Genomic DNA, 21817 nt, shown 5'->3' with positions numbered 1-21817 from the left:
TGTATTTCGCTATCCTTTAATCCTCTTGCCGCATTTAAATTCCTATAAATATGCGCGAGAATGGAAAGATCGGGAGTATCTTTATCTTATTATTTCTCCTTTTCCATTTTTTCTCTATAGTTATTTTTATCGGCGATGGAGGCGCGTCATCATCTTTTTAATCTGTTCGCAATTTCGATCGGAGTACGTTAAAAAAATCCGATTTTTACGCCGAGAGAGGATATATACTCGGCGTGCACTTTACTCGGCGAGCAATTTCGTCGCCTTTTCGCAGACTCCACTCTGGCGAAATGATGAGAAGCACACACCACTTTCGCTCTACGACGCGTATAAAAGCGTGCGGCTTTGATGAACGAGTTTATAGATTCTAAAGGATCTTACAGCGCGTCCAAACTTTTCCTTTTTATAAATCTCGCTTGCTCGCTCGTGATATCCTTCGAACGACGTTCAAACCAAAACGCAACCAAACTCTATTTTAGATTTAAAGTTGAGGCAAAAGTTTACCATCTTCCCCGGAGACCAATTTCTTCGGGCCTTCGCGATTCTCGATGTCATCTGTATACGTATATCTCGTAACATCTACATGAAAATCGATACACGAAAATAGATTTGCCTGATATACATGCTATGCATGCAAAGTGTATATATTCTGATAAGAGGGCGTATGTTTTTTTGAATTAGGCGGGGAAAACGTTGTCGAGATAAAAAGAATAGAAGCGCGAAGCGATGGAATTCCGTCCAGGGCCAGATTCCTAAGTAATCGATTCATTCACGCTAATAGGCGAGATTTTCTAACTTTAAGAAAAGGCGACTCGTATTTCTTGCTCAACGTTACGCATTAAAGATTTTACCGTCTCGGTAAATGCACCTTGTTCGCCAACTTCGACTTTTATACACGTTTCATTAAAGCATTTTCAGGCTCGCAACGGCACTAACAAGCCTTACGAATAGCTGCAAGAATTTGTACGTTTAACGGACTACCCAACGAAATCCTATTCCTTTACACGCGATGGCGGTTGTAAAATGAAATCTGCTACGAGGAAAGGACTTTTTAGCGCTCGCTAAGATTCCAAATGTGATGAATTTTCTATCGACTATTTCGATAAAGGATATAGTATCAAAATTGTTTGTACGAAAATAACCATCCCGTTGTCCTAGTCTGGTTAACTGTTAGGATACTTGCGAAAGAGAGGGAAAGACCGTACAATCGTCCTATTACGCTCTAAAACTTATTTCGGTTTCTCTCTGTAGGATCAAGAGCTTAGCCAGTCAAAGAAGCGTAACCGTAGAGAGACTGTAATCGGATTCTTCGTTCTTGTCACTCTTTTCGATGTTCAACTTTGTGTTTTCGCTCAGAGTATATTTTCGGATAGGGTTTACGGTCAAAAATAAATTTAACGTCGCGCAATCCCTCGTCTTTGACAATTTATTTCACAAGCGTATAATTGACAAATCGTAGTTGGTAATATTTTGGTGTTCAAAGGAGCGCCGCATTGAAATATAAACGTAGAGATTGGTCGGATTTTTGTTCTCGTGGAAAACTGGAATGGGGTAAAGAAGGCGTCAGTCACTAGTGATTTAGCTGGGAGGAGAAACGAGGAATTTATGCAAGAGAGGTGTCCCAACGGTACTATCTAACGACGATCCTCTTGTCTCCGACCTCATAGCTCCTGTTCTACTTTCTCTTTTTAGTTCCTCGTGTATCGACAAACGAGAGGGCGACCGCTAAATTAGATAAGGACGGCTTTAAGCTTCAAATTTAGATATGCGTTGGAGATAAAAGCGACGGAGTAGAAAATAAGGAAAAACCTGGAAAAGGAAGAAACAAAAAGTAAGGAGATGAATAGCGAGCTTTGACGAGATAGGGGGACGAATCTTTCCACTCTTCTACTATGTCCAAGAAGATATTTTCTTACCCCTTTTACATTTACCCATTAATTCCTGCTCCGTAATTTACTGCAGCGTTAGTTTCTTTTACCTGCGTCGATACTCTTTACCGATCCTTGCGCGCGTAAATTAGTCTAAAACAAATTGATCGCTCCTGTTTGTTTCTTCGATGAAAGGGCTCGTCATTTTGACCAAGCCTTGTTTTTATTTTTATCAACGTCTTCCGTTCGTTACTTTTTCGCATTTTTCCTTTCCCCTTTCCCCAGGGGAAAAACTTCGCAAGGCAAGAGTCCTTGTTCGTGCGGAGGGCATTAACGTATCGCGCGATGAATACAAAGTGGAAAAGAAAAGGCTTGCCGATAGAGAAAACGACTGTCGACTCGGGGATTTCGTTCTACGAGTTCGTACTATGAATTTACCGAGAGAAGCCATCTCTTCTTGATCCTCTCCTCGACCCCCCACCCCCCCACCCTCGGCTATCCCTACCACTTTGAAGGAATAATCTTCCACGACCCTTTTACGCCCTTCCGTCTGCTATCTTCTTTCGCCCTTTTGATCCCGAAGAACGGACGCACCCTCGACCTTTTTCTTTTCTCTTGTTCCATTCGTACTTCTCTCTACTCTCCCTAGAGACATCTGCTTTTTACCTTTTCTTTGTCTCCGAGCTCGCTCATAGCTCTTTTCCCAAGCCTTCATCTCGACCGGACACGGTGACACGCTATTGCTGCGGAAAATTGTTGAAAAATCGCTTTTCCTTCTCTAGCTTTTTCCGTTTTTCGATAATAACCACCTCGACGATTGTTGCGGCTCATCGAGGTTGCACCTTTTCGAAAGCGGTTAGTCAAGCGGTAGTCATTTCCAAGAAGAAAAGATGGAAAAATAGGAAGAAAAATCTGCCGGATGTCGACCAGCAGCAGCAAGTTTTTCTCCTTTTTCGACGAATGCTAAGCGGCTTATAGCCGGCCGCGTCCACAAATAAACGACGTTTTGTTTTCATTTTATCAAAATCTTATCAAGATTAAGTGAAAATAAACAATTGCACGCATCTAGCACAAATCTATAAGTTTGAAAATCCGTCTTAACGTAAAATATCTTCGTCCTCTTTTTCGAAAGTAAAAACGAACGTACTCTTTTGAAAGCATACTTTATGTTTCCAACGGTTACGTTAAAGTTGACGCGGCAAGAATGTATACAATGGACGTAAAGAAAAATTTTTCAGCATGGCGTGGCGCATTTTATTGCACCTATTTCATCGTACATATGTAGATATATTATATACACTTTATGTTTGAGATGCAACGCGTGTACGTACAATAATGAGAGGTTGGAACGGTGTAAAGTAGAAATTTCATTTGGACGTATTTACGGGTGTAAAAAGAACGATGATCGTAAAAGCGACTGTTCGTGTCACGAGTTCACCGCGTCATACCTCGCCTTCTATTTCTATTGTTTTTCGCAAAATTCGAGAGATGAGCGAAACGTCTATTCGAAAGAAATACGATTTTTTTTTGGCCGTGTAATCGTTTCAATGCCGCAAGCAAATTTATTGGAATTTACAGGAAGTCCAAAACGAAAGCAAAAGATGAGTGACGTTGAAAACAAAGTAACAAATAGGAAAAAAGAAAAAGTCAAGAACGCTTTTATATATCAGAGAAGTATTGTAGTATACAACATTTAACGATGCGTTCTCGATAGCGTGTGCATCGAATTTTACGATTTTAATTCAAAAGAGATGATTTTATGACGGGTCATGAACGAGTTACGTGGATCGTTGTTTATTCTACTTTTTTTTCTCTGTGCGTGTGTGCGCGCGAGTGCATGGCCAATAACATTAGCTGCATATGCAGCACGTGCGACGAAGAAAAACGAGCAAAACACAGTAGCGGCGTCGAGGACAAATCGTGAAATTCGCGCTAATAATGCGTATAATTATACGTTCCTCTTTGGAAATAACTATTTTATCTCTGTGAAAGAAAATTGCAATTTGCGTGAGTTTCATGGTCCGTCGGCAGTTATCGTCAACTTTTAGCGTCGAGTTTAACTCGTTAGTTAAGTACAATTATCACGCTTCGAATAAATCTTTCGTTGGAGCGTGTGGAAATTTGGAAACGTTGTCGAAACGTTGTCGAAACATTGTTCCTTGCTCGCGAGAGGAAGGTCCGGCTTATAAGGACTTATCGAAGAGGTTGGTAAAGACTGAAGAGATAATACCGTCTCCGACCGTCGATTAATATATTAGGAATTAGGAATTACTCGTAAAGAGGGTTAGGATAGAAATTCGTGCCTTTGGAAAAGCATCCCATAAATGAAGCATCGATTCAAGAATTTCTTCGATATGCCGTTAAGGTGGGAACTAAGGAAATAAAAGTGATCGCTCGATATTACATGGTTATTTACGAAGACAAGGTTTATCGAAGCAGAATGGCCACTCCTCCCGTGACGACGGTCCTTTTGAAAATCCTGTTCTCGTTGAAAGCGATCGCGGGAGTTCCATTTCGGTGAATAGGCACGCACGGTATAATCGAAGATGACTTTTCGGTCAGCGAATTTGACGTTTTGCATGGAAACGTATCGCGGTACAGTTCTCCCTATATTTTCTATACTATATATCCCCTTAATATACATATACCTCCTATATATATTATCTTAATATGCATAGGAAATATTTAGATCGTGATTTTGAAAGGTAGACAAAAACCTGCCAAGTTTTTAGCGTAATGACCCAAAATCAAACCAATCGATCCATTTATTGTTAGTCTTTTCAAATTGCATATGCCCGCTTAAAGAAAGAAAAAGGATATACCAAGAGGCGATCAAACTTTGACTCTTTAAATTCCGTTTTAATGGATCTCTTTCTTTCTCTTTTCCCTATGGAGTTACTTTCTCTCATCGCAAAGCTTTTCATTTGAATGTAAATTTCGCGTCGACAGCGCGTAAAGCAGAAACGTTGAACAATGTTTTGTTGGCGGGGTAACGGCGGTAAGTCAGTGGTAAAAGCAGTGGCATACGATTAAAATTTCATTTAATCGTAGTTAGCGAGAAAAATGATTCCTTTTATTCCGAGAGTACACGCATAGACTCTTACAGACAACCTGACTGATATCTTCTTGAACGTAAAAGGAAAAGGCAGCCATTGGAAGGGAGAGGATAATAATATGCTCTTCAGTTGAAATAACCTTTCTGCGGCAGTAGAAACGGAAAAAGGTAGAACGAAAGAAAGAGAAATAGGAGGACGTTCAGCCGACCGTTTCCTTTTTATTGAAGTATTTGTTTAACGGTGCTGGTGCTGGTGCTGGTGCTGGTGCTGGTGCTGGTGCTGGTGCTGGTGCTGGTGCTGGTGCTGGTGCTGGTGCTGGTGCCGGTGCTGCTACGAGTAACGAGATGGAAGAGTAGTGGTAGGAAAGAAAAAGAAAAAGAAGAGACGGAAAAAGGGTAAAGGCGTCTAAGGTGGCGCGTCGTTTCTGTGAAAATTCTTCTAGTCTAGATACCTTACGGATAGAGAAGTGGCCCCGGGGGCGTGCTCTCGACTTGGCCGGACACGGAAGTGCTATACTGGAGAACGCGTAACGACCACCTACCAAATGTACCTATCTGTCCTATTGTGTGCTCGTCCCTCCTATATATTTTTACTTGTAGAATGTGTCAGAGAGATACTTTTATATTGATAGACGTCGAGCTAAGCTTTACCCCTCTAAACTTCTAACAAAAGACTCTTTCGTATCCTCCTCTCTTTAAGTATAGCTACTGCGGCGGGCCATAAATTAATCAATGTGGAAATCTTTAATGTAGTTTATAGTTTTTAGTTAATATCAATCGTTAAATCGGTACGCTATCAAGGATATTAATCGATTGACCCTTTGGCCTATTATAAGTGGATCGTAATTTCTTGTTAAGGGTAAGCCAACGTTGTTCGAGTACTAGATGCTTTCATTGCAGAAGACTGGCTTTTGATGCAATATCCGCTTAGGTTGGCGTGATTAAAGGTACGCGCGCACCTGCGTTCTCTAGTACTCGCAAGTTGATCGTTTATTCGTTGGAAATTCAACGAGGCATTACCATCGCTCTGTCACTGGCCTTAACGCGACCCCTTGTATTCCTTTCTACTCCTAATCCTAACGTTTCATTGCACCAATTATGCTCGAAACGCGTAATACGTAACTTTGAAAACAATACCGCACGGAGCTCGCTATATTGTCCTTGCTAAACCGATTTAACTTATTCTGCTCTAATTATTAATGCCTTTCTCTCTCTTCTTTACTTTAAACAGAGACAAAGAGATAGAGAATAACCAAATTCTTGTCGCATATATATATAATATTATTGCAAACAGTGTACCTATACGTATATCGAGCGTGCTTCGAAATTCTGCAAATAATGTAGATGGTGCAGAAAGAGCCCAGAATTCACTGGTAAATATTGAATTAGAATATCGGACGACGTTTCACGGATGTCTCCGTCTTGAAATATCTCTATTTGCTTGGCAGGAAGCTGTGCGAGTATGCAAAGCCTCGGATATATTTGTAATCGGCAATAAAAAGATAAGAGATAAGCGATAATTTGAAATACAGCAACATCGATGTAGGTACTAGCGCTATAATCGTCGACTATTCTGCTAGCGAATACAAAGCCAGGAAGGAGAGGTCGTGCTCATTCTCTGCTAAGTCATTCTATAGATAAAGCGGTCGTTATGTCATCCCTTTTTTCCAAGATCGATAGCACTTAACGCGCGAGCGTCGCGTGCCTTCGAACTTGTACACCACGAGCTTCGCGTACCTCCTACCCTTTCTCCTTTCGCTATTTTCTATTATTCTGAAATCCCACTCGAAGCACTTGCCGCTCCTATCGTACCATCGTTGCGAATGTTACTTTACCTTGCTTGATTTACACCTGATAATTAATCTTTTCATTTGACTGCAAGTCAACGACCATTCATTTACTGATTCTTTCCGGTTTCTCCTTTTTCGGGCGCGACGATGAGCGCAGACGCAGACGCAAATTCAAACACGAACGAAGCTTGGCAATAGTAGCTCGACGTTAAACATTCAAACGGACAGCAAAAAAGAAGATGCATTTGCATCTCGCGCTGCAACTGTGAATCCATGGGAAAAAGATAAATAATTCAAAGCTTTTTACCTAGCCGGGAAAGGAAAAGAAAAGAGGAAATTTGGAACGGTGGTAATGGCGATTCGGTGGTGCGACTCGTCGGCCCAAATCGACGGATAAATATCCGCTTGCTTCCTTTTTCGTCGTAATCATCGACGTTGTCATCATAAGTCGAAGCTCGCGCAAAGTTAACGGGGTGACGAGGCATTTAACGAGTATCGTGACGAGATCAAGCGTATCGTCGTCGCGCCATCTTTCGCTTACTATTTTCTTCCTTTTATTTCTCCTTTTCTTTTCATCCAACATTATTCCCGGTCGCGTTGTTCCTCATAATTCCTCGTAAAACACTTTTTCTTCTGCCCTCCTATCGTCCATTCGCGTTCTCCTCTCTCGTCCCCGCCCTCTTTCTGTCGTCGTTTGCATAAAGTGAACTATCCGCACTTTTAATATACGCAAATGAAGTTGCGCTCCGGAACTAATCATATTTGCATACGAAATAGCAATCTCCTTTGAGTCTCTGTCGTACTTATTAAGGCAGTTTAGTCGTCGACAAAAATGTATCGCGAATCGCCGAGTCTTTACGTTTCTTTTTTTTTTCTTTTACGTTACGCGTATTTTCTTCCTATAGGCATTTCATATCTATTTTGACTCTACACTCGCACAAGATAGACCGCGTTATTTTCGTCCATCTAGAAGATTGATTTCCAATCTTTCGCGTTATGAATAACGAATAAGACTTTTAGTTAAGCGATAATTCAAAGCGATGTTTTGTCTGAGAAATATTTCATGAAATCTATCTTAAAGTTAAAGGTACTCCAAGAGTAGATTTCGTTGCGGGATTCGAAAAGTTTTCTAACTTGATTTTCCTACTGCGAGAACCCTATCGTCGTTTAGTTATGCAGTCGGTCGAAGTAATTTCATTGACGAACCAAACTGTTACGTTTCAGTCGGCGCTCGAGTTACATAACGTACACAATCGAAGTATTCCCATTAGAAATTAACAAAAGCCTGTCTTTGTGTACAATGGGTTCGGTTGACAGGCATAGAAGATTGGAAAAGGGTGAAAGGTAAACGTTCCTTTTCACTTGCTACCGTTTACAGAGCTCTCCCTATGTAGTTAGTACTTCTTTACTCAACTCGCAACTACCACCGGCGTATAATAATATTCCTTTCTCGCGTATACTTCAACTGGGAAACTTTGGATCCGCGTACTAGAACGTTCTCCTCCTTTCTTTCGCAGATTCTTTTTCAATCGAACGCCAATCTTAATAATGATTGCATGCTATTTCTTTTCTCGCACTTTTGATAACCGATTAAAAACTCTCTAAAGTTCTTTCTCACTAACTTGCTAATTATCTTTTAACAATTTGACGGGCTATTTTACTAACATGATTAACGAGCTCTCGATTTTCTCATTTCCAGGTGCCGCTTTGTGCATCCACTAACCGTACGAAGAGGCGCTTGACTAATCTTCGAAAAAAATGCATCCTCCTAACTCTCCTTAAATCTCGACGATCGTCGTCGTCGTCGTCGTCGTCGTCGTCGTTGTCGTCGTCGTCGTCGTCGTCGTCGTCGTCGTCGTCGTCGTCATCATCGTCGTTGTATGGGGTGGCTCGAAAATTTTATATTTTCCCTAGCTAACGCGTTTGAAATCCCGTGAGAATTGACGTGATATGAGTACTGCGATGATGCGAAAGAATCCCAAAGATGCGCAGGACCAGTACCAATGGTTTAAAACTCGATCTAACGGAGAATACGCCAGGTAGCTCGTTGGCTAGGCTACCGAACTTGGTCGAGCATGCGGAGAGTTGTCAGGTCCTGGCCGCCAGCACGGGAGAAAATTTAAGCAGCAAATTGCCGAACGTGGTCGAGGGCTCGATGGACTATGGTAGCGAGCGTAGGTCTTCCCGATACTTGGAGTATCAAGATTCTAAACCTTACCAGGATGGTCAGGTCGCGTCGTCGGTGGGAGGATCGGTGGGAGGATCGGTGGGAGGTTCGGTGGGTGGTACGTACGAGCACGTCGACTATCAGGATCAATTGAAGACTGGATATAGCAGGAACTACGAGAAGAAAAGCGGCGGGACTGGCTACGGCCGAGAAAACGTCGATAGATACGTCGAGGACAATAGAATTTATCCGGAAGACGGTCTAAGGTACGACCGTCGAGGACCCCTAGAGGAGAGAACTTACGAGGAATCGGATTTAGATGGTTCTTACGAAAGAAGCGACGCTCAAAAGTTAAGCGTAAGAGCTTATCCCGCGGAACTTCAGGATACGACGAGCAGACGGTACTCGAGAGACTTGACGGATTACGAGTACGCCTCGAGATACGCAGAGGAAACCCTGAAGCTCGAGCCGAAGAAAGATCATCATCATCATCATCACCATCATCACCATCCCCACTCCGGCAAGATTTACGAGCCGGCCGGAGCATCGAAGGGATACGAGTCCGGCGTTAAAACCCACGACTCTGCCTACGAGCTCGGTAATTGTGCCACCGCCACCGCCCAACACCAGGATCCAAATCCTTCTTCCGCCGCTGCCAGGAAGTATGAGAACAAGTACCATTCGGCAGGAAAAATGTACGGGACTTTACCGAGGTACGATAGCACCGGTGGCAAATCTTCCGCTTACGAGACCGGCTACGAACCGAGATCGTTCGAATCAAAGTACGAGGAGCAAACTTACGATACCGGTAGCAAGGCTTTCGATCCGAAATACGAATTGACCAGCTCGAAGAGTTACGAGAGATGCAAGTACGATGCTTCCTCCTCCTCCTCTAACGCCAGGTATCGCGACAAGTCTTACGAGCAAACGTTGAAGATCGGTGAACTCTCTTCCTCGTCGTCGGCCGGTCCTTACGTGAGAAAGCAAAATCAAGAACAAGAGGACATGACCGCGGAAAAGATGAACGGTTACAGAAAGAACAATTTCGAGGCCTACGGGGTTTACTCCGATCCGGAGGACGATCACGGTTTTCTAGCCGAAAAGAAAACTCCTCAGTACACGTACAAGGGGGTAGTCGTTAACGCCAGCGGGGAATCGAGCGTCATCGAGAAGCGGCCGAAGGACAACAGGCAAACGGAAATGCCCCGAAGCCCTTGGTGCAGGCCTATGATCTTGCTGCTCCTTCTGGTCCTCCTCGTCGTTATTTTCGTATTCGTCGCTGGAATACTTTTGTACTTTAATTGTAAGTCCACATTTATTTTCACACATTAATAGATATATCTTATCATTAGTATATTCGGTACGTTAATGATGCCCATTCGGTAGCCGTTCCTTTTATTTATCTTCCCGAACCCGGTCGAGGGCGGACACGTTCCGACGATACGTTAAGCCGAAATCGCTAACTGTCTCTACGGGTAGTTTTATATGTCGATATTTTGATATTCCCGGCACGTAGAGTCTTGCCACTAGCGAAACTGTTTGTTCGGAATTACAATGCGTCTCGTAAAGAGAGCACAATTGGCATTGAAGGAACGAAAAGGGAGAAAAATAAACGTTAGACGTTTCGCGCTCGTACCTCGTAGATATGTAGCTTCCACGAAAAGACGCATCTAACACGTCCAACTCGTTTTCTTCCGTCGAATCGAATAATCCTAATAAACTCGAAGAAATATCTTTTCGCGCGAAGATTTTGTTCAGGGTTCGTATTTTTGTTGGGTCGTGGCCGAGTCCACCACGGTCGCTAACAATTCTGTCGCGAACATTTGTTATTCATTGTTTCCAGCCTTCTTTCCACCCATACACGAGGACGCCGCGCGTACGTAGAAAAGAAAAGGGGGGGTCTACCTTGTCTCGGAGCATTATCGTGAAGGATCGTCTAGCTGTAGCGATTGGAATTTATTTCTCCGTAAGTTTTCTACACGCGTGGAATGGGATATAAAGAGAGGGATGAAACGAGACGGGACGGGGGGATAGTCCCTGTAAAAGACGTTCGAAAGTCACCCAAGATTTGTCTTCGTCGTCTTTCATTCTTCTAACTCTATACGGCGATACTTTGAATGCTTAACGGAAAAGATAAAACTTGCCGTAGAGAAGAATCGGAGATGTCTTAGATATTTCATTACAAGGCCAATCTCGGGTTCACGTATTTATAGTATGTAACGATCGATGAAGATCGTAAAAGGCGTTACATTACGTCTCTGAAATCCAATTCGACGAAACCTCCTTAACATTCGTGTAATGGGAGAACACGGGCTGCTAAAGGGAAGCAGGATGGTTATTTCCTCGAGATTTGTATCCTAGTCAAACTACATTGCTTTTTGTTTTCGCGACGGACGTTGACTCGTCGTTGTCGCCTCTAAAGGTGGTTTCATGAGAAAACAAAAAAAAAAAAAAAAAGAAAAGAAAAAGAAAAACGGACGCGAAATAAAAAGAATCCTCTCTCGCTCTTGTAACAGTTTAACAATGGTATTCAGCGCGTTAGAGTAGGAAGGGCGACTAGTGTAGAGAGAAAAGTCGCGGAAGCGAAAGGCGAGCTCTCGAGTTTTCCCAGGGTAGACGAGGATCCTTTGCGATAGCGCTGATAGACGACGGGGGATCGCAAACGGGCAGAAGGGAGTGGTACATTCCGAGTGGCTGCATTTGGCAGCGGTCGACGGGTTCCGCCGAACGATTCGGTTTATTTTCGGGTCAAGTTTTCACCCGACCGCTTCGCAATCAGACAGAGCATAGTCTACCGGACAACACATTTACTGCGACGTAGCACGAACACGAGCATAGCATCCCTATGGTTTCATGGTTCTCTTCTGTCGACTCGACACCGCTCTCGTTCTCTCGCTCTCTCAGGTTTCCCTTCTACATACCATATATGTATATTTCCCTAGTCTTTTCTCTCCGACTCTATTTCTAGCTCGTACGCTCGTATTTTCAACGGGATTTTCGGAAAATTCGATTGCGCCCCCGGCAACGGCGGGATGTTACTACCGCGTCCTGTTCACGATTCCTGTCGACGCCATTTGTAACGAGCACGGCTCGACTTTCGTTTCTATCGATAAACTGCACTCGGGCCTTTATATCCGTAGTCGAATCGCGGGACTCGAGTCTACTGTCCGTCCGTCCTGCCAACTATCGTTCCTCGATAATTCCTCTTTTACATTTGTTCGCTAAAGAATTCGTGCGTTTACACGCGGACCCCTTGGAGGAGCCCCACGGCATTAGGGCTTTCTTAATAGGAAAACTATTTCACCTTCGAGATAGGGAGAATACGAGAAAGGGGATGTAACGGGCAAATTCCCGCAGAGAACGCGCGAGTCGGGAAAAACTTCGAATTCGAGATAAAAGTTAGACGTGAAAGTATTAAAGACGATAGAACCCCAAGAAGAACCCTTTGAAAATATGAAATTGCGCAGGTCGCGTTGCACTTTCCAAGATCTTTCTTCCATCCATTCTCCAGGCTCGCTTTGTGCGACGAGCACGTGTCACTTTTGTACGCGATGAAATTTATCTCGCGAGTGGATCAGCGCGTCGTTAAGAGGGATAACAAAGTTTCCCAAGGCTTCAGGAACCTCTCCCGAAGGTTGCAATTTAAACTAGTTACGGAACGTTTATCGTCTCGCGGCAACGAATTTCGGGGTTCTCTGGTCGTCTCGTAAATGAACGAGAGCTTCGCCAACTAAGTTTCCTCGAATCGCAGGGGCGCGTATATTTGTACCAGTTTCTTCCTTAAAACGTATCTGCTGCTCGCCTATCCGTCTGGCTGCCTACCTGCCCGCCCGTCTGCTTGACGATTTCGCTTCAAGGTGCAAAGTGCTTCCGCTCGCAATTTTGCTATTACTCGAAGATCCAATTTTCTCCGTCTTTCTCTTTCTCCCGTTTTCACAAAATCTCCTCCCTCTGCCTCTTCCTCTGCCTCTTCCTCTGCCTCTCCCTCACCTATTCCTCCAGCTGCTCTCAGAAATCTAACCGTGAAGCTCTCTTCGCAGTTCTCCTCCACTCGTCCCTCCTGTCTCGTGCGCGTTTCGCCAAAGGAAGAATACTACTTTTCTCTCTGGATATATACGCGAAGAATAAATGAGCTAGCTATAGAACGAGCTTAAACGTTCGAGAGACGTTTTAAGGATAACGAGGGCAGTAACCGGAATACCTTGTAATAAAACACGAAATTGTTTGTGATCTCGAATAAGTATCGTAGGAAGGGTCCTCTACTTTTCATCGGAGTCCTCGTCATTCTACTAACGAGAGCAGGAGAGATGGCAACTACGTTTTACAATACCATGAAACGTAGCTACTACGAGTACTATAGTTAAGATTACAAATATCAGAAATAAAAGTGACCCAGGGAGGTGACGTCATTTGATCGCGCAATGAGCGTTTTTAATTGAATTTCATCGAATCCGTCGAATAACACACGTTTCAAAGTTTCGTAGGAAAGGATCGTTATTGACGCTAATCCCTTGGTTGCTAAATGCTTATCGTTAATCGCAGTAGAATAAGAGCGGCTAAAATAAATGCGGTGATTTTGTCTATAAAGTAGCATCGGTGCTCTTCGAACAAATGCTTGCGAGCGGGTTTTAAGAGGATCGTGGAAAAGCGGATAAGGAGGAGTCGAGGCTAGAGATATTCTCTGGCCTTAATATGATCGGCAGCGTCCTTAATCCTACAACCCTGAGCCCATCCCTGAGCCCATCCCTGAGCCCGTCCCTGAATTGCGGCGCTGCGAGCTTGCCTGAGAATGAGGACGAAATGGAGGAATCGCGGGAAACGCTCATAAAGGCGGATGCGAACGCGTGCCTTACATACTAAATTCTCATTCTACGCCAAAGGTCCGCAGTGCATGTACGGGACAGCTCGCATCGTAATCCCTTCACGTAAGCGAACCCTCTGCTCTTCGAACTCTGTCCTTTGTGCATCGACGCTTCGATCGATTCGCTTTCTCGACCTTCTGTTGTCGATTTCCTATTTTCTTCTTTTATTATTTCTACATTTCTTTAATACATCGACAATGGTTCGCAACGAATAAGCATCGTCCGAGCTCTATCTTGCGTCCTTCAAAAATCCCCTTTTCGATTCAATTTACGTATGTCCCAAACTTGATAAAACAATTACAAGCTATTGCTCTGCATGCATGGTCTTTAACAAACGGCTCCTTTAATGAAATTCTTCGTTGCCTGTTTCACCTTTGTCCGGGCATATATTTTAATAAAAGATAGTAGTACCTTTCTTCTCTCCTTTTTTCTTCCTTTGTCGCAAGCCTTGTCATCGGGATACATATATATATATATAATATAATAAGTAGGTCGAACTTTTTATCGTATATTTTGGCTAAATCCTGTTCTGCGTATGTACTCGTATAGTAGCATTTCGAGCTAGTTGTCGCAACTTTTCACGAGTTTTTCCGTCACGTAATTCGACCTTTATATCACTTAACGCATCCTCCATTCTATCCTCGGCGCGTCCGTAAATTTTCCTCCTATGCTTTTGTCGAAATAACGTTGAAGGCGGCCGCGCGTCCGTGTGTGCTTGACGCAAACAGAGAACTCACCGGAGTTGGTAAGTATATTGGGCACGTGGGCGCAGTTAGGAAAGACGTGAGCACGAAACTGGAAGGAAAAGTTTCTTCATTTTTCGCGTCGGTCTGTCGGTCGGTCGGTCGGTCGATCGATCGGTCGGTCGGACGGTCGGTCGATGAGAACTTTTCCTGAAATATTACGAGAATCAATCGCTAGCACGAGTGGCCTTGATCGAAGAGTCTTTCTCGTGCTTTTTCCGGATACTAGTCCAATCTCGAAACTCGTTGACGTTGAGAAAAGTAATGAGCAAGCTTTGAACTTTTCAAAGTGAGTTCTCTTAGTAAACGTCCCAAGTACGAGTAGTACAACTAATCGACGAAGAATATAAAAACATCCTTACAATATTAATTATTAATCATTTTTACTCGTTACCTGGAATATATATAACTATCTAAAGTAAGGAAAAGGGGATACGGTCGGACTGCATTAATCGTTGCTGCTCGCATTGCACGTCAAGCGTCGAAGTTATCGATCTCTCGATATGGAAACGGATGACGTTACCGCATTTTCCTCGTATGATCCTCTAAAAAGGACCTTCATGTTCGTATGTTAACGATAGGTACTGGATACGAGGATAGAACGTTTCACTAATTATCTCGTATCTCCTCGTGTGAATTTATCGGCACGAAATACTCGATGATTGAACGGGTATTGGACGTGGAAGAAAGTACTATCGAAATGATAATTGCTTCGTCCATCGAGATTTTTGTGTTAGTAACGCTTATATGATAGATATAGATAGAGGCACTATTTCATTTAATCATACGACACAGAAAGGATGGATTAACTAGATTAAAGGCATATTACGGTAGAACGGTTATAAAAGGAAAAAAAAAAATCGAATACGCTTGATTTTGATTGGACATCGTTGCAGGAAGTAACGCGAAAATACGCCGAGCGTAGAAAGGAATTTAATCAGTCGCTGTGTCGCATACTATTCAAAGAGCTCTGACGGGTATGCTCGATTCGGATTTGCGGGAGCTAAAGTTAGTATAAAGGAATCGAATCGTTCGTTCCCGATTTTAGTGGCACATCGCCTCGAGATACATCATCGCCTCCCAGGGATGAGATTCCAACCGCGCGAATCAAAGTACGGCAATGTCGAATCCTAATGGAGCTCGAGTTAAATATAACAGCGGAAAAGTTAATGCGTTTTCGACTTTGTCGCGCCGATTAAACGATCTAGGCCGATGCATTTTTAGGCACGGCAGCAGTCACAAGTCTAAGTGCTCTCAAGCTCCTTCGTAAATGGAATTTTTCGATTCCCTTTGAAGTTCCTCGCGAAATTGTGTCTGTACGGTACTCGATCCTCGCGATAAAGAAAATTTGTCTTTTCCTAAAAACGCTAAAGATGTCTCGAGCTTTTGTCATGTTCATAAATCGTTTTACAAACCATCTCTTTTCCCCATTTCCAATTGCATCGTGGCAACGAGTCTCGTAAACGCCTGCGGCTCCGCGTTTCAAATAATTTACAATGTTTTCGCGCATTGTTTGTAACTTTGTAGATATTTTATCGCTACCCTAGGATGAACGGGCAAACATCGCGCAGCGACATTATTCAACAGCTGCACTTATTACTCTCCGTTGAGAAGAAAAAGGAGAAGAAGAAGATCGATAAAGAGTAACGCGGCATTGGTAATAAAATAGCAGGTGGATGGAGCACGTAGAACGGTTTGGTGCGCAAAGCGAGCGAGTGTAACGGGTGGCGTGTTACGCGTTGCTTGTGGGAGTGACGACACGTGTTAACCATGTGCGTCAAGCCACAGATAGAGCTCGACACGCGAAAGGGGAAATATCGGCAAGGTTTCGTCGAAATCGGGAGTTCTCCTGGAAGAGCCGGCTGCATACATATCGTTACTTTGTCAGCGCCACGTGTCTTCGATTGCTCGCTATTTGGGAAGACGTTCTTCGCCACTTTTTAACGTCCTTTTCGCTTACCGATTTGCAAAGGAAAACAATAAGTATTGGATAGAACTGCGATCCTACGATCACGAGTTTTCGAGGGAAAACCCCTCTAATTCTAATTGCTTTTGCATTCTCGATGGACGAAGCGTAGCAGTATACGAGCCGCATACGCCATTCAGATTTGATCGCGATACGAGAGCACGGAGGCGCGCTCGAATTCGGTTGCATCGCGAAACAATGGTTATTAAAAATTGTACGTTATCGCGATCTCCGGTTGTTGCTGTATGTAGAATAATCGACAAAATGCTTTGTCCGAATAACGGTATTAAACGATTCGGTAACTTAATTATAATCAAAATCGTCCAAATTTACATTCGGCAAATATACGCAAGTATCATTTTTTCCATTCGTAGATAATAAATTGAAGACTCGTAAACGCGCATTATGAAAATTGTAGGAAAATATCGCGGCACGTTGCGATCGTGGGTAATAATAATAACGCTTGCTTTTAATACATCCAACCGCGGCCGCGAATCCAACTTTAATGGCGCTCGTTTCCTAATCAACATTTCGTCGTTATCCTTCCGCTTCGCGTTCACCAAACCTTTTATAGATTTTCGATGCTGCGTCGTAATTAATTAGAAGCACGAGCTTTATTTATCAGTCGTTAGTACGCAACGTCTTTAATGCGGATTAAACGTTTGCTCGCAAGCGGCTTCTCCTTTATTTCCCCAAATTCATATGTAAACTTGTAATTATTTTTAATGTCGTACGTATGTACTGGCACAACGGTCGGAGGCTCTTCATTAAAGAGATATCCAGGAAAGGATAATTAAAAGTTTCAGGAGGAACATCAGACCAGGAGCCGGATGTTGCGCGAGTCAAGAACCCGAAATTCCCTGTTATTTGCTTCGGGAACTTTATCCCGGGCCAAGTTACCTTCTACAGTCTACCTTCTAGCGTGTTTCTCCGTTCCTAAACTGCCTCGGCACGTTTGCGTACGATCAGTTAGTCCCGCAACAACGCGTTCCTTTTATTTATATTTTGTACTTTACCTAAGAGATGATCGATCGCTAACATAATAAAAAGATTCGCTTGCTTTCCTTCCCCTACGACTAATTTTTAACTAATACTAACCCTTTCTCTTTTCAGATATGTCCTACAAACCCCGCCATCCCCCTATGGAGGGTAAGTAATGCTTCTCGCGCGTCAACTAATCGATAAATATGTAGTCATCGTAGATCTTGATTTGCCGCTTAACTCTCTCTCTCTCTCTTGCATGATCGAAACAAATGTTCTTTCTTCGAGGAAGGAAATTTGAAGGAGTAGATTCGATTCATAGAAAAAGTGCGAGCGAGATAAAGGGAAAAAGCTACTTTCAAAAAGACGTATTGTCATTTTGAAAAGCGATCCTCGTTATCTTTCATTCGCTTTCATCGGACGATGAATAAGCGCGCGGGCTGTGTGTATTCTTTCTCTTTTTTGAAATCTCGAAGAGGAAGTATATTCCTCGCGAAGCAGAGAACACCACGGCGATTCATTATTCGTTGTAGACGTTTTGTGCCCCTAATAGTTCCTTTCCTAATCATCGACTTTAGCAAATCGCTTGATATTGCGCTAACCGAACGAATTAATAGAAAAATAGAAAAGCAACCTAAACAAAGGCCACCCAAAATGTGATTACTTTCTATCACTGTTTCTTCATCTTACCAGGGAATAAATACCAAGAAATGAATTTTAAGTTTTCATGAAATGAAAGTAAAGTGTTTTGTCTTCGTTAGCGGTTCCGCGTTCAATTGAAAATGCAGCGAGTAGGAAAAAATAAGGCGCGAAGAGTTAGTATTACCGCGCGTTCCACGGAAGACAACGCTCGCACCGCACGGTTATGCGCCTCGTAAAGCTCGTCTTTCATTTTCTAAACTTTGTTACTTTCTGCAATGAAAACTGGAAAATTTGCCTACACTTTTATTTCCGCTCTGTCACGTTGCCGGAGACGCGGAATTCCTTCTCTCGTTTCGCACGCGTACCCACCATAGTGGATACGTACGTGTACGTGCGTCCTACCTACGAGTGCACTCGAGTATACTGAAAAAACGTTTCGCGTGTTACGCGTCTAAACATAATTCACGATATTTTTCAAGGAGAAAACGGAAACGTAATATTCTCCAAGCAACTACCTATGTATTATATAGTATTAATTTTCATATTTTCTTTTCACTCTTAATTAACAAAATGGCGTCGATGTTGTTTCCTCTCATTTTTTTCTCTTAACCGGATATTTAAAGGGGCGAAACAAATCGTAGCAACGACCTATGAATTTTTTCTCTTGATCTTACCTTTCTCTTTTTTTCCACGCTCATTTTACAATCTATTATCGGAAGCAAACGAGTTATACGCGGTTAAAGACTACGATATGGAAAGGAGAAAGAGATCGAGAGCCGCGTTAAAAGGTAGAGACGGAGTAAAGGAAAGCAAAGAGAGGGAGGAGTAATGGATGTAAAAAGTAGGGAAAAAAATATACATGCATTTGTACGCGCTACTCCGCATCTTCCTCTCGTTCTCTCTCTCTCTCTCTCTCTCTCTCTCTCTCGGCGAGCGTAATTAGAAACGTTTGTCGGCAAGCCTGTTAATTAACGACGCGCGCGAATAACGAGGTTAGACAAATAGCGCGTAGAGGAGAAATGACGAGAAAAGTTTTCGATTGGAGAACCGTTCGTCGTTTAATCGTGAAATACGATGCTTTCGCGGAAAATCTCCGATCGTTAAACGCTAATGCGCGGCTTTTCCGACACGTCCGAATACTCCAAAGGGAAAGATCTCGGGGAATCGACTCGAGGATTCTTAAGCGAGCCTCGAGAATACTGCTAGCGGCACGATTATCAATTATTAGCAAAGTTAGAATACATACGTAGAGGAGCGAACGTAGGATAGGGTTACCATTGTTCGAATAGTTTACCAATACTAACGTTTCGACGATGCACCGCGCACGGATATTCAAAGTTCGAACATTCGGATATTGAATACGGTTAGGCGGAAATTGCGAATACTCCGGATGACGTGGATACTTTGACTGTGGTTACTTCGAGCGGTATTAGATGTTCCGATGACAGTGTTACGCACAAGCGATGGACTTTGAGTTCGGTTATGGAGTGGAATGCCGGATCATTTGGCACAATGTATACATTTGTACGGCTGCATTCCGCGTCCAAAGACGTCAAGCTCGACCATTTTTCCATACCAGAGTTACGTCGATTATGCATTTTTATTCGTCCGCGTTTACTCGCAATATAATATCCTAGACGTCACGATACTGCTGCAACGACGTACCCGAGTATTTACGCAAATCCAGGCATCGTAAGATGGATGCATATCGATATACGTATCCGACACTCAAGTACACCCGCGATATGGAGTCGTCGAATAAATCGTTCGCTCCCTCGCGAGCGAAAGCTTCATCGTTGTCGAGGGGAAAACGACAAAAATAGAATAAAAGAGGAGACTGTTAGGAAAACTTATGGCAAAGTTGAGAGCTCCTAAGGGTTAAAAACGTCCAATGGTTTCGTGGTACTGCATTCGTCGAAGAAAGGAATATTCGCGAAATATTTGTCGTACGTTCGAGACTTAATCATTCCGGACGAGGAACAATGCGTTGGCGAGACGCGGAGAGCGTTCTCCGGAGAGCTGGTTAGAAATAAGGCTCGTAAAAGTATGGTCGCGTAGTCTCTGACAGTGCTCTAGAGGATGAAAGGTATTCTCGGAATGTCGGGGAAAGGCCTGGTAAAAATTTCTACCGAAAATATTCTACGACTACAGGGTGCAGTTACTATAAATCCCTGCGTCCTCGTGGTCTATTCTTTGCCTCTAGGAATGGGGAGAAAGAAAAGTAAAGGGCTCGAAAGAGAGACGTAGAAAGGGTGGATGGAGGAATGCATACGGGGAAGAAAAAAGGAGGCATTCCTCGATAAATTACGCGCAGAATAAGTGGGAAGAGGTGGGAAAGTTCTCGTAGGACGAAGCGGCGGGGTGAAAGGGCGACACCGGCGAGATCCAGCTTTTCTTTTCCGTTCGTCCTTTTCATTTTTTGTCCTTTTTTTCTTGCCTCTCCCCTTTGGAATCGCCTGCAGCAAAGCTCGGACGGACATTGGCCAGAATTATCGGACTATCCACTAATATCGGTCTCGAGCTTGTCGCGAGCACCATGCGCGCGCTTTACCAACAGCGACAAACCAGGTGTGTTGGAGAGCTTTGAACTTTGGGTAATAGGTTACACGCTTTGGACCATTGGGATTGGAAAGTTGTTGTATATCGTCCGTTAAATCCACTATCCTCGTAATCATCTAACGACGATGACAATACGCCATCCGCTACTATCGTTCGAACGATCTTTCGGTAATCACTGGATTTAATTTTGCCGTTACGCAACTCCCTACAATGCTTTCGTTCCTCTCTCTCTCTCTACATCCATTTTAGTTAAAATTAAAAATCCTACAACGTAGTGGTTACCCCACTCTCTAATTATATGTTCATTAATTAAGCCTTTTGGAGGAAAAAGATAGTAGCAGCAGTCGCTATTATTGACGCGCAATGTACTTACGTTCTAAGATAAGGTTTCGCTAAGAAATTGCTTTCCCCCCGAGATAAAGCTAAGCTCTTGAGCTACCTTCTCTTTGCGCAAATCCTTTCCTTCCTCTTCTTCTACATTCGTCCGATGCAACCAACATATTTCGATTATTCGTTCTTCGACTATTTCGCTTAAGAATACCATTGAAATGAAAAATATGTAAACGCGTATAGAAAAGTTACAATTTTTCTTTTTAACATCGATTAAACGGCAAAGTTCTTCGGATATTTCTCTTTCGCAAGTTAATCCGCTTTCTTCCCATATGCGCGCTCGGATTTCACACGAATTTTGACAAAATAGAATAGCTTTTATCGATGCAACTATTGAATAAGATCTTGATTTAGCAAATATTAGTTATACCGTCAACTTCGTCTATTGACACGAGAAATTTATTGATTTTACATAGCTCGGAGAGTATTTTATGTTTTCTCGAAAATCCATTTTCACGGAATCAAGGATACTCCATCTATTTATTATTCGAAAAGCGTTGTTTAGTAGAATATCAGTGATATCGATTGGTGGGTCGAGGGTGTGAAGCATCATTTTGTTGTCCAACAATCGTTTGTGCTCGACGCGAAAATAGCGCTGATTCGTGTCGACCGCATAATGAGCGACGTAATAATAACGTGTCATAACATTTTATTATATTTACGTAACGATTGCTACCTACGAACTATAATAAAAGTGAATACCGAACTGAAATTTACTTTTACCGATAATCCCTCTTATCTCCTCTCGTTCTCTCTCCCTCCCATCCATGTCCATTACCGCTTTGTTAATCAAA

The 21817-nt window shown here is 43.0% G+C and overlaps 1 protein-coding gene across 2 annotated transcripts in view; it reads left to right on the top strand.

Moving 5' to 3' along the window:
- The window catches only part of LOC106793193 (agrin-like), a 154200-nt gene that overhangs the window by 23709 nt on the left and 108674 nt on the right, over positions 1 to 21817 (top strand). For both annotated transcript variants that reach the window (XM_014759910.1, XM_014759909.1), the window contains exons 2-3: positions 8413 to 10183; positions 17565 to 17600. In XM_014759910.1, the coding sequence (XP_014615396.1) occupies positions 8698 to 10183; positions 17565 to 17600 (1522 nt within the window). In that variant the 5' untranslated portion in view covers positions 8413 to 8697. The remainder of the gene's footprint in view (positions 1 to 8412; positions 10184 to 17564; positions 17601 to 21817) is intronic.

The sequence above is a fragment of the Polistes canadensis genome, unplaced genomic scaffold (genome assembly GCF_001313835.1).
Source record: "Polistes canadensis isolate GaletaPanama2010 unplaced genomic scaffold, ASM131383v1 scaffold_12, whole genome shotgun sequence".
Taxonomy (NCBI): Eukaryota; Metazoa; Arthropoda; class Insecta; order Hymenoptera; family Vespidae; genus Polistes; species Polistes canadensis.
The sequence above is the reverse complement of the archived record's forward strand: the minus strand, read 5'-3'. Positions and strand labels throughout refer to the sequence as shown.